At 45.0% G+C, this 16,478-nt stretch overlaps 2 protein-coding genes across 7 annotated transcripts; one reads left to right on the forward strand and one right to left on the reverse strand.

Moving 5' to 3' along the window:
* The first annotated feature begins 688 nt into the window (after nt 1–688).
* Nucleotides 689–3,452, forward strand: fam113 (family with sequence similarity 113). The gene is made up of 8 exons (XM_070993816.1): nt 689–794; nt 886–965; nt 1,163–1,395; nt 1,503–1,653; nt 1,804–2,050; nt 2,183–2,239; nt 2,913–3,098; nt 3,307–3,452. Exons 1-8 carry the CDS (start codon nt 689–691, stop codon nt 3,450–3,452), a joined length of 1,206 nt encoding a protein of 401 aa, XP_070849917.1.
* Nucleotides 3,453–3,945: 493 nt separating this feature from the next.
* LOC139351161 (dynactin subunit 1-like) lies at nt 3,946–15,868 on the reverse strand. Of its 6 annotated transcripts, none has more exons than XM_070992898.1 (30): nt 15,752–15,868; nt 13,909–13,974; nt 13,590–13,784; nt 13,319–13,400; nt 13,187–13,218; nt 12,991–13,011; nt 11,118–11,270; nt 10,916–10,939; nt 10,241–10,438; nt 9,939–10,143; nt 9,702–9,780; nt 9,381–9,540; nt 9,072–9,176; nt 8,740–8,931; nt 8,520–8,636; nt 8,276–8,428; nt 7,820–7,980; nt 7,465–7,633; nt 7,235–7,303; nt 6,923–7,135; nt 6,647–6,808; nt 6,416–6,547; nt 6,155–6,280; nt 5,865–6,007; nt 5,586–5,758; nt 5,227–5,345; nt 4,942–5,137; nt 4,777–4,850; nt 4,595–4,684; nt 3,946–4,500 (listed from the first exon to the last, which is right to left on the reverse strand). In XM_070992898.1, exons 2-30 carry the CDS (start codon nt 13,948–13,950, stop codon nt 4,363–4,365), a joined length of 3,723 nt encoding a protein of 1,240 aa, XP_070848999.1. In that variant the 5' UTR covers nt 13,951–13,974; nt 15,752–15,868; the 3' UTR covers nt 3,946–4,362. The 6 variants fall into 6 exon arrangements, with proteins under 6 accessions (XP_070848999.1, XP_070848998.1, XP_070849000.1 ...); XM_070992897.1 differs by lacking the exon at nt 10,916–10,939 and adding an exon at nt 12,223–12,246; XM_070992899.1 differs by lacking the exon at nt 12,991–13,011.
* Nucleotides 15,869–16,478: the final 610 nt, after the last annotated feature.

Consider the following 16,478-nt stretch of genomic DNA (forward strand, 5'->3'; position numbering starts at 1 on the left):
TGATTATTCCTCCTGCTGGGATCTCTGTGGGGTTCATACCATTTTGTTGAAAGTTTGAAAAATGCTTTATTTGAATTTCAAGGTGAGGAACGTGCTAGTGCTAGCTAGGTAGTGCGCGTGCCTCACAGCAAGAAGGTCGCCGGTTCGATCTGGCAGGTCACTTCTGTGTGAAGCTTGCATGTTCTTCCGGTTCTTCCAGATGCCTGCATCTCTCCGGGCACTCCGGCTTCCTCCCACAGACCAAAAACATGCTCATTAGGTTAATCGGTGACTCTGAAATTATCCTTAGGTGTGAGTGTGACCGTGAATGGTTGTCAGTATATGTTGCCCTGCGATCGACCGGCGACCGTTTCAGGGTGTACCCCGCCTCTCGCCCGTTGACAGCTGGGATAGGCTCCAGCCCCCCGCAACCCCGAGAAGGGATAGTCCTGTATAGACGATGGATGGATGGATGGATGGATGGATGGATGGATGGATGGATGGATGGAACGTGCTTGGATTCGCATGTTTATCTACACAGTCACTTATGTAAACAGAAAATCTTTTCATATTTGAAATGAAATGATCCCGCACTAAATAATCATGACCAAAACATACGAAGTTTATATATCAATAAAGTCTTATCTTATCTTATCTTATCTTATCTTATCTTATCTTATCTTATCTTCTCGTTACTTCAACACCAAAAATGCTCGGCTTTGTTCACGAACAGAAGGAGGCGATGAAGTGTGTGAGCCACCAGCAGGCCAGCCAGCTTCTCCACAACAAGTTCATTGTGGTGCTGGGAGACTCCAGTGAGTGAGCACTTGAATTCACCTTGTCTTGAGTCAGCCAACAGGAGATCAGCTTTTAACCCTTTCAATGCTCTCTGTGCCTCATCCTTAGTTCAGCGGTCTGTGTACAAGGACCTTGTTCTGCTGTTGCAGAAGGAGAAATATCTCACTTCAAAACAGCTCAAGACCAAGGTAAGTGATGTTTACCAGGTGGCCATACGTTTTGTTGTTTTTGTTTACTGCTGTCATCATTATTATTAGCTGTGTTAGACTTGTTTTCAGTGGGTCTCAGGACAAACTGCTCAAATGTCTTATCTCTCCCCCCATCTGTAGCTTGTCCCATCCTCTTTTGTTCATGCTGTCCGCACTCTCTCGTCTTTGTCCTGCAGGGTGAGATGAGCTTTGAACAGGACTGCCTGGTGGAAGGGGGCTGTCTAAACACACTGCACAACGGAACGGAGTACCGGGAGGTTCGACAGTTCCAGTCTGCCCACCACCTGGTTCGCTTCTACTTTGTGACGCGCATCTACTCTCTCTACATGCAGAGCATCCTGGAAGACTTCCGTCGGGGCCTGAAACCAGATGTAGTCATTGTCAACTCCTGCGTTTGGGATATTTCGAGGTGGGTCTGTTTCTGAACACGTATAGGTGTGGACCAAAACATAATTAGCTTATGCATAGTGAATTTGTTCTTCATAGGGATGTCTGTGTCCATGTTGGGTTTTGTAGATACCTTTGCAATTGGACTGATAACTACAAGGATAACCTACAGAAGTTCTTTGTTGAGCTGAGGGGGATTCTGCCTGAGGAGACCCTGGTCATATGGAACCTCACCATGCCCTTAGGAGAGAAGATCAAAGGAGGCTTCCTGGTGCCTGAGGTACTTCATGCACAACCATCTGCATCACAACTACACATGGACATGTGGTCCTGTTGGGTCAAATTGCTGCACAATCTGCATACATACACCTTATGACTCCTGCTGCTCTTCAGCTTTAAAGCTTTGTCCTCTCCCCCCCCGCCCTCTCAGATTGAGCACAAGGCTCCTCAGCTGCGTCATGATGTGCTTGAAGCCAACTTTTACAGCGGGACTCTGGCTGACTCTCATGGGATGGATGTGTTGGACCTCCACTTCCAGTTCCGCTTCTCCCTGCAGCACCGTACCATGGATGGAGTCCACTGGAACGCCCTCGCTCACCGGAGGATAACTTCACTGCTGTTACAGCACAGTGCACAGGCCTGGGGTGTCATCATGCCCTCTCCATTGATGGTTGATGGTGAGGAGGAAGACTGCACACACACATATACATGCACATACACATACACAGGAGCAAATATACAATCCCATGTGTTTTCCCTTTTTTTTAAGGACTTTATTTGATTAATTGAAATGAGTATCTTGTCTCTAGATCGTACTGAGGTTACTGATGAGCAGCCATCTTCTAAAAAAGCTCCCAAACCTGCAGGTAAGGCCGCTGATCATGTTCAGATTAGGATTATTTCTGTTGGTGGATTAACAAAGGGCAAGCAAATATGGCTCAAATAAATCACAATAAGCACATGACCTGAACTCATTCATTCATTCAACTTCTATTTTAACTTGGAAATACATTGAGGCAGAGAGCTCATTTACAATATAGCTGAATAATGGGTTGTACATTAGGACCTGTGTTTAGCTTTACTACTATTATCGTATATTGATGTCCATCACATCCATCAGGATGTCCAACTGTCATCAGCTGTGGAAAATAACTCATTTTCAAACGGAATCCAATCAGCTGGAGGTGGAAGTACTAAATTGAATTGTCAGTATAATACCCAGTGATACACTGTTATCTGACATTCGAATGTTTGCTTTGACCTCCATCTTGGTCTATTTTGAGATTCAGGTTAGTTAAAAATGAAGTGGCATGTACTGTAAGAATGGCATTGTCATTCTGAGTCAACAGCCAAACTATTTCCTCATTTATAATTCAGTGTGATTGAATTTTCAGTCATGTGGAACAACAATTAGATGTCACGTTCTTATGTGGTGGAGGTAATTTCAAAAGAACATAGCAGCAGCACAAACCTACTGTGTTCTTACTGGGAAAACTTGTTTTCTATCCTCCCCCCCTTCCTCTTGTCTGTCTTACACAGAGCGCCGCCGCTCAAAGCGAAATTACTATGGCTACAGGAGAGAGTCCTGCGGCAGTTTCCCCCCCTTTGGCTTCCAGAACTACCCACAGCCCGATCACCCCATGGCTGCAGGAGCTTACAGACACGCCTTCTTACCACTGCTTCACCTGCCAACCCACAGATATCAACACAGACCGGTTAGAAATGGTAAGTGTGCAGACGTTGGTATGCTGGTATGAATGTGACAGACTGGAGATAATACATTCCTTCGATCAGACCGCCGCAGTCAAATTTCACTCTGCCCTGCCGAAGTGGTATCTGGGGGCTTTTTGTGTCTTCTGACCTTGTTGTTACAAGTGTTTTGAGCTGCTATGTCAGCTCGAGAGCCTTTTAACGTGACCTGTATGTTCTGCAGGTTTCGACCACAGGCCTCCCCACCACTTTCAGCCGTACCACGATCACCATCATAGCCATGTGATGAGGAGCCGTGACACCAGACACTACTATGCTCCGTACACCCCCCACAGACCCCGTCACTATGCCCATTGTGACCGCTACTAATGAAGGCAGGGTGATTTACAAGATTCAGATGTTATCTTTGTTTCATAGCAGTCAAACACAGAGCTATAGCAGTTTGTAACCAGGAGGAAGCATTAATCCCCAAAGTGCATCGTGCAGATTTTACATAACTCGGTGAATATCCTTTGACACATACACATATTGATCCTTTTCTTATATTGTAAATTAGAACTGCATCTTGTTTGCATGTTCAGTTTCTGAGTTTGTTCTTTGGCCCCAAAAATAGATTTTAAAAATATTTTTCACTTTCAAGCGTTTTAATTCTGCCCTTCAAAAGTGTCAGATGCTGTGTTCGAATAAAGTTGATGTTCAGATTTCAGGAGTTAAATGTTGTTGACTTATTTAAACAATGTATACTGTTATACGGTATACTGTGAACTACCAGGGGACCTTCATATTAGACTAAGCTTTGGAGCGGCTCACAAAAATTTCATGAGTCAATATTGACAAATTAATAAAGACGTTTTTTTGCTCAGAAGTGAATTGCTTGCTTTTATTGGCTGACTACAAATACAAAAGATACAAAGGGGGGACAAAACCTTCAGTAGGTTCAGGTACAGTAAAAATGACTTGTTCCCAACTCTTGCTGCACTCAAACTCTTTCAGTGATGAAAACACAACACCTTCATAATGTGACATTCAGGAGTCAAATCCATGTAGTCTTCAAAATGATCAAACACCAATCAGTTCTACGTCGATATAAAGACATTACTTCACCTAAGCTTTATTAGTGCTATAGTGTTAACTTATGCAAATATTTGATATGATTTCCTGAGAATAGTGAGAAGCAAATAGGATAAATAGAGAATAATGCTGAACAGGAAGCCGGAATGAGAAAAAACAAAAGCTTTTCTTGAGTTCAGTCATGGCTGTGGGCCAACGCCATACTGTCTTAGGCCATGAGGAGGTGGTGCACTCGCTGCAGCTGATGCTGTGATAGGACGAGGCGGTGCACTTGTTCCTGTCCAGGGGTGCATGGAATGGCAACACGACCTACAAACACCGTTCCTTCCTGCTTCTCCTCCTTGGCCTAGGAAACAACACAAATATGTACAAAGTACTGACAGAAAAAGACTGACTGGAAAAGACAGAATGCACCTTGTACATACACTGTGTGGTTTTACCTTAACAAAGGAGGAGACCGGGAAGGTGGCGAAATCAGAGGACGCCTTTGCACCAGGCTGATATGAGACTACATGTTCAGCTACTTCTCCCTGAAACAGAAAAGTATCTAAATGTTTAATCTTGTCTCGCTGTCAGCTGACTGACATGGCCGGGACAACAGATATGTTTGTGAAGGTGTCACCTTGAGTTTGTCCAGAGCATCGCTGAGGTTCTGCAGTCGAGCTGTCTGCTCCAGCAGCTGAGCACTGGCACTTACTGGAACCAAGAAAGAGAAAATGAACCAGTGCATTCAGCTGAGAACAGCAATAAACACACACAAGAGGAAAGTCTGGAGAGAAGCACACACCTGCCGTCTTCCCAGTGACGTCCACCACTTTAACCTCCGCGCTCAGCTTGAGCAGGGTCGCCAGCAGTTGGTCAGTCCTGCGATAGATGCCTGTGTTCAGTCCGTCTGGTGGCATGGAGCTTTCTTTGGACACTTTTGGTAGTTTGGGAGGGCAGAGTGGAGGCAGGGAGGCCAGCTGGGCTCTCATCTTCTCTGCCTGGAAGTCAGATGTAGTCTGGGTCAATATTACCAGGCTTTAGGCAGTTAGCATAATTCCACAATATCATAAAACCAACAGCAGTGGACCTTGAGTCTGTTGTTTTCATTCTTGAGGTGTTTGATGCCCAGCCTCTGGGCTTCAACCTGCTGCCTGAGGAGAGGGGAGTCCACTATCTGTACTGGTCCTGCCAGGGATGGAGGCACACCTGGTGGAGAGAGAGTGAGAGATATTCAATCACTGGAACACCCTCTCCAAAATTCAGGGACTTGTTATTCCCAAAACCTGATTAAATAACGTCATCAACACACCAACTACAGGGAAAACATATGTCATTGTCAGGTGGTTGAAACTGCTTTTCATAAGTCTGACTTAACATCATCGTCATCTAACAAAGCAACACTTTGATCTGGTTTCAGAAAGTGACCACAACCACACAGTAATTCACCTCCAGCAGATCCCTGAACAATGGAGGCAATCCCAGAGGCAGGTGGGCCTCTCGCCACCAGGCCTTCGATGGTCATCTTCGATTGGTTATTAATGCGCTGTTTCAGCTCTGCCTTCTCCGCCTCCAGCTGGTCGATATCAGCCTGCAGAGCATCCATCGTCTCCTCAAACTCCCTGAAGATGGGGAGAGAGGAAGGTGAGCGAGCAGGAAAGGTGAGAAGGGTGACAAAGAAAAGGAGGACGGGAAATCTGCCTCTAACGTTGGAACGTGTTCATTTACTTTTCTTTCTTCTTCAGCAGGGCGAGGTTCTCGTCCAGTTTGGTCTGAATCTTCTCCACCCGTTCATCTGCGTCTTTGGTGGAGGTGTCCAGCTTCTTCTCCAGCAGGCTCAGGCGGACGTTGGCCTCACTCAGTTCCTCACCCTGGTGGAGAGAGGTACAGCCACACTCATTATACCTCATCTGTTTCTGTCTCTTTTCCCTTCAAAGTGGCAGACTGATGTAGGAGTCGTCACTTCAGAGAAAGGCTGAGTGTTTTTTAATGGAGGTGTTTGCACGACTGTGTGTCACCTTGATCTTCAGCGACTTCTTGACCTCCTTGATGACTGTCTCTCTGTCTTCCAGTTTAACTCCGAGACCCTCAGCATCAGTCATCTCGGCCCTGACGATGGATGCTCTCATCTCCACCGGAGGAGTCTGAGGGCGTGGGAGACATGATCAAACAGTAAGAATTGGAACAGGGAAGATGTGATAAACAGCAGAAATATGCTTAGATTTCACCTTCTGAGCGATGCAATTCATCAATGTGACAAAATTAAGGCATACACATACCTTGCCCTGTGGCTTGTCAGCATCGTACTCTCCTTCCTGCATGGCGGTGGCCATCTTGTTCATGGTGGTGATGACAGAGCTGCAGGACTGACGCAGACACTCTGGGCCATTCAGGCCATGAGAGCCATACACCTTGGAGAAAAGAGTGTAAATTTAGATAATATAAGCTGCAACCTAAAACAACAACTTCCTCACAATAATGAGAACACAGTTCAGTGACAGTTAAAGCACCTGCTCCACAGCTTTGCAGGCTATATCCTCCAGTTTGAGAGCATTGAGCCCCTCCTGTTCTGCCAGCGGAGCAACCATCTGAGCTCCGGCTGCAGCCACCTCCTGCAGCACAGCCACTACACGGGTCTGCTGGCGCCTGCACTCGGTCAGCGCCTCCGACACCTCCCAGATGAGACACGTCATGTCAGTCAAATATATACTGTAGATGGATCACTTTTAGAAAGGATAAACATTAATGTTATGCTCAGACAAAAAATATGTTTCTGTATCCCACACCTGTGGTCCAAAATTGAGAGCAACGGGAACTCCAACTACATCTGTCCCAGGCATGCGACGGCGGATCTTCTTGCAGAACTGTCTGACATCAGAGCAGGAAGTGTCCAGGTCCTTTAGAAGGACAGAGAAGCCAGAGCTCTCCTGACCGGCAGCCAGGAACGCCCGCAGACGAGCCACCTCCACCCCCATACAGTCCAGGGCAGCTTGTGTAAACTGGAGGTGAGAGGAAACACTGTTACTGTATTCACATTTAGATTTTCATTTGTTGTGTTATACCTTGTTAACCACATGAATGCTCTGCCATAGAGGTACCTTAATGTGGTCAGCCAGCTGCACTGTGCAGTCTTCAGTGTGATCTGCCAGGTGGACGCTGTACAGTTGCTGGAAGACAAAACAACCGTGAGAAACTTTATGCTTAATATAAAAATTGCATGTTAGCTGTTTCTGAATCTCTGTTTCATTATGTGAGGCTGTACATACATGAACATAGTTGATTAGTGTATATCTGATAGTAGTTCAGCAGGTCTTTTTTTTTTTTTTACCTGATAGTACTTGATGGTCTTAGTCAGAGGTTCCACCTGAACGGTCTCATCTAGCTGATCTTTATGCAGCAGATCGATGAAATAATCCAGAGAGCGCTCGTGGAAGCTCATTTCAGAGTAGAGCGTACCCATGCGCTTGAAGACCTCCACGCTGCAGGTACTCAGAGCCCTAGAGAGCAGGGGAAGTAACTGAATTAGGTTTCCAATATCACAGCAACAGATTAGAATTTTTGCAGAGAAATTATATATTTTTATATTTTTAATTATTCTTGTATTGCCAGCATTTAAGACCCAATTTCTAGTAATAACCCCATATTGTATTTCAGACACGTTGTGATGAAGCTGCAGTGCTCACTGTTCATATTTGTGCAGAGTGGCCTGCAGCAGGCTGAGGGAGTACACCAGTCCTGAGGCAAAGCTGCGCTGCTCTCCTGGAGGCCCTCTGAGTCCCGTCCCCTTGGCCAAGTCCCCATTCAAGTCAAACTTCTCCTGGGCCTGTTTACTGATCAGTTCAGCCTACCAGGTAAAGGACACACACGCACACGCAGACGCACACACACACACACACACACACACACACACACACACACACACACACACACACACACACACAAACACAAACACAAACACAAACACACACACACACACACACACACACACACACACACACACACACACACACACACACACACACACACACACACACACACAAGCATTAATTATAGAAACAGCAAAAAGGAGTTAAAATGAAGTTAATAGTGATCACGATTACACAAAAAAGGCTTGTAATGCACTGAAAACAGCTTCATACCTTGCAGATGAGGCGGGGGATGAGCAGAAGGACCAGAATACAGTCATGATCACCACCGTGACGGAGGAAGGAGTCCGGCATGAAGGAGGTGAGGAGGGACACCTGTCTATTTGACTGAGCCACCTCCATCTTCCTCAGCTCCATCTCAATGGCCTGGGGACACAGATTATCAGCAAACAGCCTCAAAGGTGTAAACTCCCATCAGCCATCATCCCTGGCAGGATAACACATGAAAGTTTCCTACCTTGGCGTAAGCCTTGGTCTCTGCAAACTTAATCTTGAAGTCAAATAGTTCAGCAGGAGGTTGCTGAACTTGTTCCGCATTGGCGTTCTGCTGGCTGATCAGCTCCCTGTTGGCCTCCTGATGCACAGTGAAAAGAGCACATGTGGTGTCACAAAACACTGGCCCTGTGCTTACAGCGATCATCTCCTTCAGCATGTCTGTTTCCAGCCTCTGCACCAACCTGTAGCCCGGCAGTGAGTTCTCTGTATTTGTTGATGGTCTGCTGGTAGTCAGCTACAGTCTCCTGGGCAGCCTCCACCCTTTTGTCGGCCTCTCTGACCTTCGCTCCACTCAGGTCCAACTGCTCCCTCAGCTCCATTTCCGTCTCCCGGGCGTTCTCCTGGAGCTCATCGTTCATCTCATTGATGGCCTCCTGTTGTTACAGGAAAACATTTAGCACACATTGAGAACGTTATTGTGAATATTTGCATAATATGAGCATAGATCGTACGAGTTAGAAAACAGAAGCATCAGTGGAATGAAGATGGGAATCATAAATGCAGCTGTACGGACCAGATCAGTGACGGTTTCTCTCAGCTCTCTGACTTTCTCCTCCAGGTCGAGGTTCCTCTCCGTCAGGGTCTCCACCATCTCTTCTGAACCCAGAGCAGCATCCACCTGTGTAAGTCCGCACACACACACAGCAAGCATATATGCACAGTTAAATTCTGACTTGTTTCTTTTAAATGTCCATACTGAGAGCAACAGTATTCGACTTTAATTTAACCTCCACAAAGCAGCATCAGAGACTAAACATAGAGACAAAACATCCCCTCTCTGTTCTCATATTCATCCTCTTTTCTTGCGTCTCGCTCACGTTACCTGCTCCTTCAGTTCATCGATAGTGGCCTCCGCCTGCTTGACCTCCTCCTGCAGTTTTTCCTTCTGAGTCCTCAGAGTCTCCAGCTCAGAGCTCTTCTTCTCCATCTGCCTCTGCAGCTTCACATGCTCCTGCTTCTCTGACGAAGACAGGTCGCGCATCCTGAGGAGGAAAGGGACAATTAAACCAAGGTTTGTCTTTGGTCTGGCTAAAGACCAAAATGTTGACAACTAAAACGGCCCAAACCCCAATCTAGACCTCTTCTTATTTTACTTACTAATGTATACTTTAATCAAAACAAGCGTTTTAGACATGTGACTGACCGAACCAACGCCTCCTTTAGCCTGCCATTCTGCTCCTCCAGCTGTTTGACATGGTAACTTGAGGCAGCTCCATCTGAGCCTGCAGGAGGAAAAGGAAAAGGAAGCACAGTGAAGGAAAGCAGTGCATAAATGAAGGAGAGACATGACCAGAAGAAAGAAAGAAAGAAAGAAAGAAAGAAAGAAAGAAAGAAAGAAAGAAAGAAAGAAAGAAAGAAAGAAAGACACAGGAGTACAGACCTTTCTCTGAAATCTCATGTCTGAGGATCTCCAGGTCCATGGAGAGCTCCTCCACTTTCTCCTTCAATGTATCCACCTCCACCTGCAGTGACTCTGCCCGCTCTTCAGCCATCTCTTTGTCCAGCGTGGCCATCTCTATGGCGTCTGCCGTGTCGGACATCTCTTCCATGTAGCGGTCCTTGGCCTCATGTGCTTCACGGGCTTCCTGGGAGGAGAAAGTACAAAATAAAAGTCATGTCTGCTGGCAGAAGAGCTGCTTCTTTCATTCTTATAGGTAAGTAGCTCTGTGTTTTTCTGTGTACCTTCTTGGCCTCTTTGAGTTGTTTCTGCAGCTCAGCCTGCTGCTCCTGCATTTTGGTCTTCCACTCCTGAAGCTGCTCCAGCTGGATCTTGTGTTTCTCGAGCTCCTTCAGCTTGGCCTTGTCCTCCGTCCGCTTCATCTTCAGCGTTTCCAGCTTCTCCTCCAGGTCCTTGACCTGAGCCCGCAGTGATTCCTCCTCCTGAGAGGGAAGGATGGATGGGTGGAAGGGAGAAGTGAGGGGACAGTCTAAATGCGCTGCCTTTAACAAATTTAGAGGATTAACTGGAATTTATTCATGTCCCAAGATTTTATTTAAGGCAGTGAAGAACAAAAACACTAAGTCTGACCATGAAAAGCCCAGAACAAGATGAGGTTTTAAAATTGTCCTCAAATAATTGCCTTTAACCTCTGAATTCACCACCTCAACAAGAAGCTCTGCCAGACACAATGAAGAGCAATGCAGAAAGATTAATCCATTCTCTCCACTGAGTTTTTCAATCACTGTCTCTGAGAGTTAGACCATGCACCGTCAACAATTAAATTCACACTGTGGACGTTACAAAACCATACTGAGGTACTGAGGGTTAAGGTACATTTTGCCGTCTGATGTTATGAGTCTGTTAGTGAACTCATGCCAGGTATCATCAGCATGCATGCAGCCATTAGGAAACTCTACCTGCTTGGAAATGGCAGGTTCCACCTGGTCAAGCAATGACAACATGGATGAAATGGGATAAGCTCATTAAAATGACGAACATGATGGAAACACGATGTTGATCTGTTGTGCTGATAGTGTTGTGATGAATTCCACGTGACAATATGAAATGTGAGACTAAAAACCTTTTGATTATAGGTCTTCAGGAGCATCAGTGACCCACCTTGCTTGGAGTAGCCTGGACCGGGGCTACCATTGCTGCCGGTGACCCGCTGGGCTGAGGCATGACAGGAGCCCCCAGTGCACCCTGGTGGGAGGATAGGCCCGCCTCACTGACATCACCAGACAGAGAGGATGAGAGGCTCTCACGAGATGCCTGTTGACCGACAGGGGAGCGTCGAGAGGAAAGATGGCGCGGTGGTAAGTATTTGAATATCAGTAAACAATCCAATAATCAAAACACATGCTTCTCCCAAAGTGAACCCAGCAGAAAGTGAACATGCTGCGTTATATACTGTGGCACCAGATTCATCTTGTGGTGGCTTAGATAAAAAGCAGCTTCCAAGACCAAACATTTCATGTCCAGCATCCCTCACAAGTCTCCCACAGACACCGCTTTGAGGTCATTTAAGTGGTGAAGCCCTGCACCTGTGCACCGAAGGACAACAAATCACCAGTCTTCAGTGACAAACTCAATCAACACTCCCTGTGAGGTACCCTGGTATGACAAGGCGTACCACGAGCGACAGGCTGGTGCGGCCAGAGGGTCGAATCAAGAGGGAGGGGAGGGAGGTGGCAGGCGTGAGACGATTCGGTGTCCTCCACTGTCACAGTGCGATCATAGAGACTGTGTTAGGACTCATGAGAGTTATTCATGAAATCTCAGCAGCAAGGTTCAAAGTTAGCTTGACGTTACAGAATGCAACCTTTGAGGAGTGTGTTCCTATCAATATACCACCATCCTGTGTTGACTATGCTCAGACTGTGTATGATATTTGTTCAAGTGCAGAGAAGTACGGCCAGTTTTTGAAGATAATGTTGAAAATGACAAAGGAAAACATTGTGCATCACGAGACATATTTGGCATCTTCAAAAAAAAAACCTTCAAATGATTCAGTGTAATACTCACTGAGTTTTTAACATTCCAGTCATAGTTTTTAGGAAAGTTTCCATTGAATACCAGGGTGAAAGATTATTAAAGCTATGCAAAAGGATGCACGCTCAAAAAGCTGAAGCATCAAAATAGCAAGATTTCTCAGAATGAACTGCTACTTTAAAATCTGTTTCGATGCCGTCTGATCTCCCCTGTCTGCTGTAGACGAGCTCACCTTGGCAGAGCGGCGGGCAGAGGACTGGAGAAGAGGAGGGGAGTCGCAGAAAGAGAGGGATGGACACACACACACACACACACACACACACACACACACACACACACACACACACACACACACACACACACACACACACACACACACACACACACACACACACACACACACACACACACACACACACACACACACACACACACACAAGCGCACACACAAACACGGATACACGCACACGCCCAGTGGTGAAGCAAGATAGGAGATTAGCAGCACATCAGAAGCATAGCCACTGTTAGTTCATATCCACCGATCACAGCAATTGACGACTGCATGCACCATTTTTAAGAATAGTTATTCCAAGTGATTCAAGCCATGGGAGCAGAATGACATGTGAATTCATGCAACAGTGTTAAAACAGTGGCAAAATGTCACTGAATTGTAAGGCCAAGAGGAATGACCAAGACACCGTTACGATGACCTCAGAACTGCCATGTTGGCCTCTAAATGTGTACACAGGATGCCATCACCAGAATAAAAAGCACATGAAAGAAAGTGAGCAAACAAACAACAACTGGTGTACAACATCGGGAGCGCAGCCGCGGAAAACCAGAAGAAAATACAGCGAAAATGAGATCTATCAATGACAAGTGATGTCTTCGTGTCCAATGCAAACATCAACACATGAAAATAAAAGAGCCACAGGAGCCGCATTAGTGTGATTAACAAGAACCAAGGCAAAAGCAAAAGTGCTGAACAAAATATTTCTACCTTCTTAGCGCTCACTGGTATCTGCAAAAAGTATTCATAAAAACAAAAATGAGGCAAAACAGAAACTCATTCACATTATAGAGAGAAAAAAAGGGGAAAAATTGGGGAACATTTTTGAAACAAAGCAGCTCTGCTCAGGAAAACAAAAGACATGTCAAAGAGGGCTGATAGTCATATCACCCCTATGGTTGCCTACCTGCTTGGTTGTTTTGGGAGTCTCAGGAATGTCTGGAGGAAACAAATGAAAAATTATTATCTATTGTTATTTTTATTAACTCAGAGTTACTGTGTTTCAAGAGTATCAAACGCAGCTGTTGTTCACACTCACCTTTTTGTCTTGGTGTCTTTGCAGGGCCTGATTCAGAAGTGTCTGGTGAGGTGGCACTGTAGCCCTCGTCCACCACCTGGAGCTGTACAGTGACAGAGAATCAGAGGGGTGTGATCATCGACAACATGCACCTCAACCCACCCTCAGTTCTTCAAGTCACGGAGTCAATTAATGATTGATGTGACTACATCTGAGTGATAGGAGGCTGTGCAGCATCATCGTGTGCACAATGTACAGTCATCGTTACTTCACAGCACGTCTTATCACTGACCTGGGACTGTCTGACGAATATCCCATGATTTTCCTCACAGGTGAAGTAGCGTTTCCCCTGTACGGTGCCATCATTCTTGCCTTTGGGCTCATTCAGTATGACGCCCACCCATTTCCCAGAGGCAAAAAGGGTGGCGCCGATATAGGCAACAGTGCCGCGCTGACCCTTCCCTATCACCTCCACTACAGAGCCAATCTAGGAGAGGAGGAGTGGAGAAAAAGGATGACAGACTGTGAGTCATTGCACACTTGTTGATCATAATTTGTTTATATTTTCCCATTTCTTTCTTTCTTGTGTCTGTATTGGAAAAGTGGCCTACCTTTGGAGGTCTGCCACTCTCCACCGTTCCTGCGCTGCTCATTTTGCTGATCAGTGGGCTGGTCAGCTGGAGGATTTGGGAAATACAGATGGGGAGAAGTGGGAAGAAAGAAGAGCAAATGTGGAAGAGAGAAAGTAAAGGAAGGTTGGTTACCAACAGGAATGAGGAGTAAGGGCACGCCACAGAATTTATTGTTTATATTTCAGAATTCCTCAGTCATGGTGTCTTTTTGTGTCTTAATCTTGGTCAAATGGACATAGCTTAGTAAGAGTAGGACAAAGAATTTCTGACATTGTCCACCAGCCCTGCAAAAGACCCAAACAGCATTGTTTTATGTGTAACAATGATGCCCCATAATTCCCCCCGCTCCAGCCATTAAGAGCAGTCTGAGGAATAAAAAATATCCAGTGACAAGTCTTAAGACCACAAAGCACAGAAACACACTCATACACCCAGTCATATGTCCTAGACCACAACAGATCTCCTTATAAACAAGCCATATCCCTGCCTTGCTCACACAAAGATGCTCATTCAAGACAAAGTAGGACATTCACTTGGCATTAGTTTTCAACCACAGGGCAGAAAGCTGGATAGAAAAGCTTTATTTATGCCTTGTGATCGAAGCTGTAACACAGGATTTAGTCATTTTCAGGGAAGCGGAGAAAAGGTTTCGCAGAATTCTCCAGAATAAATCCTACTTAAAGTTAATGGGAACAAGAAACTTTATCTCCTGTACAGGATATCTGGAGTCACCAAGCTATGTTCTTACTTGTTTTATCTGATGAGGACCCAATATGCAACAAGATAATCCTTCATCCACTGCATGGTGAGTGCAATAACTTTTTACAGGTTTAGTCATTACAATGTAATGACTTCTACTGACTACATGCACGAATCAAAAACAAAACCAATGTGTTAAATTAGATATTATTCAATACTGAGCGTCATGTTACTCACCCGGGGGGTATAAGAATGTCGCCTGGTCAAAGCCATGATAGCAAGTTAAGATGGTTTCACCTCCAGTGCAAAGATATGGCTAAAGTGCGACTTTTTCCTCGACTTTCACATTCCTTCCTCTTTTCCAGAGAAAGGAGAGGGCAATACAACACTGTGATTTCAGGGAGGGATCCTGTGTGGCGCATAAGCAAACGTCACAGCTGATTTGATCTGAGAGGGAGGGGAAATCTGGCTGCTGTGTCTTAACACAGATGTTAGCTTGATTCTTTACATGCTGCATTTTAAATAGTGATGTGATCATCGATTTATTTACTCTAATTATATAATACTAATTTGAGAAGTAGCAACGTATAATATGTTACAGAAATTGCTGGGGGGTTTTTTCAGATGCCAGCTGACAGACCGTGCCCAGCGACTGCTGATGTTTACCGTTAGCGTTATTTAGAGGGCCTGTATTCAGTTAACTTATTAAATTTATCTTTATTCCGTCACAAAATAATATAAACGCCAAGTATACCACACAAAAACACGCGATGCATAGGATCCAACAGCTTTACGAGAGAAGAAGTTGAGACAAAGTGCGATAGGGAGAAATGTCAAACACAATCAAGCTAACAGTAATTCGGCTTTAACATTGTCAGCTTGAGCTATAGTCGAGTTAATACTTACAGTCAGACACCAAATGTCTTTAAACGGTTGACTTTGCCCTCAAGGTTTAGTTAGACATCAGTCAATTGAGTTAACAGCTAGTTAGCAAACTAGCAAGATTAGCTCTTTGGCTAACGTTGGAACTGGGTAAATCGGCTTAGCAAGCTAGCAGAAGTCAGTCAGGCTAGTACTGCCAAGAAGCTAACACAGAATAACTGCATGGTGTCATTTATCTTACCTGGCATACATAAAGATTCCTGTCTTCAAATGAAGCTCCTTGAGGTGTTCATGCAGATCTCTGTTGTTGTTTTTTGGCTACCTAGCCTGGAAATCCGGTAGTCTTTTCCGTTTTTTGACAGGTCACTTCCGGATAAGATAAGAAGAAAAGTGGAAATTAGCGCCCCTGGTGGCTGCACCCACCTTTTACTTAAAAGGTGATATTTTGAATTGCCCCTCCACCCGTAAGGCCTTTTCACACCTGACGCGTGTTTTTTTTTTTTTAGAGCCCACTGGATGAGGTGGACCTCTCTTTTGACCATTTACTGTCCTGACATGCTCTTCATGGTCTTCCTCTTGAGGACCTAATATTGTGTGGTGTTGTGTCTTTTTTTGGTCATGTTTTACTGCCGATTTTCTGTTAATTATAGTAAAATAACTGTAGATAAACAAGTAAGAGCTATGGGCTTTCTATATAGCAGTGTGTTTTCAGATTTTAAGTAATTTAGTAGTTGTTATTTTAGTCCATTATAATTCTAATTATTATATTTGGATGTGGACTGAGGTAATTGTCTTTGGCAATCATACTTACTTATACTAAACTATTAGTCTGGTAATCAAAGCAATCTATACATTCTTCAGTCATGTTAATAACTTTTAGATGCACCATTAATTTATATAGAAAAAATACCGGTTTGTTTGGACTTGTCTTTCGTCTTTTCTGGGTGTGTTACTTAAAAACTGCATTG

Source organism: Chaetodon trifascialis, chromosome 23 (genome assembly GCF_039877785.1).
Source record: "Chaetodon trifascialis isolate fChaTrf1 chromosome 23, fChaTrf1.hap1, whole genome shotgun sequence".
Taxonomy (NCBI): Eukaryota; Metazoa; Chordata; class Actinopteri; order Chaetodontiformes; family Chaetodontidae; genus Chaetodon; species Chaetodon trifascialis.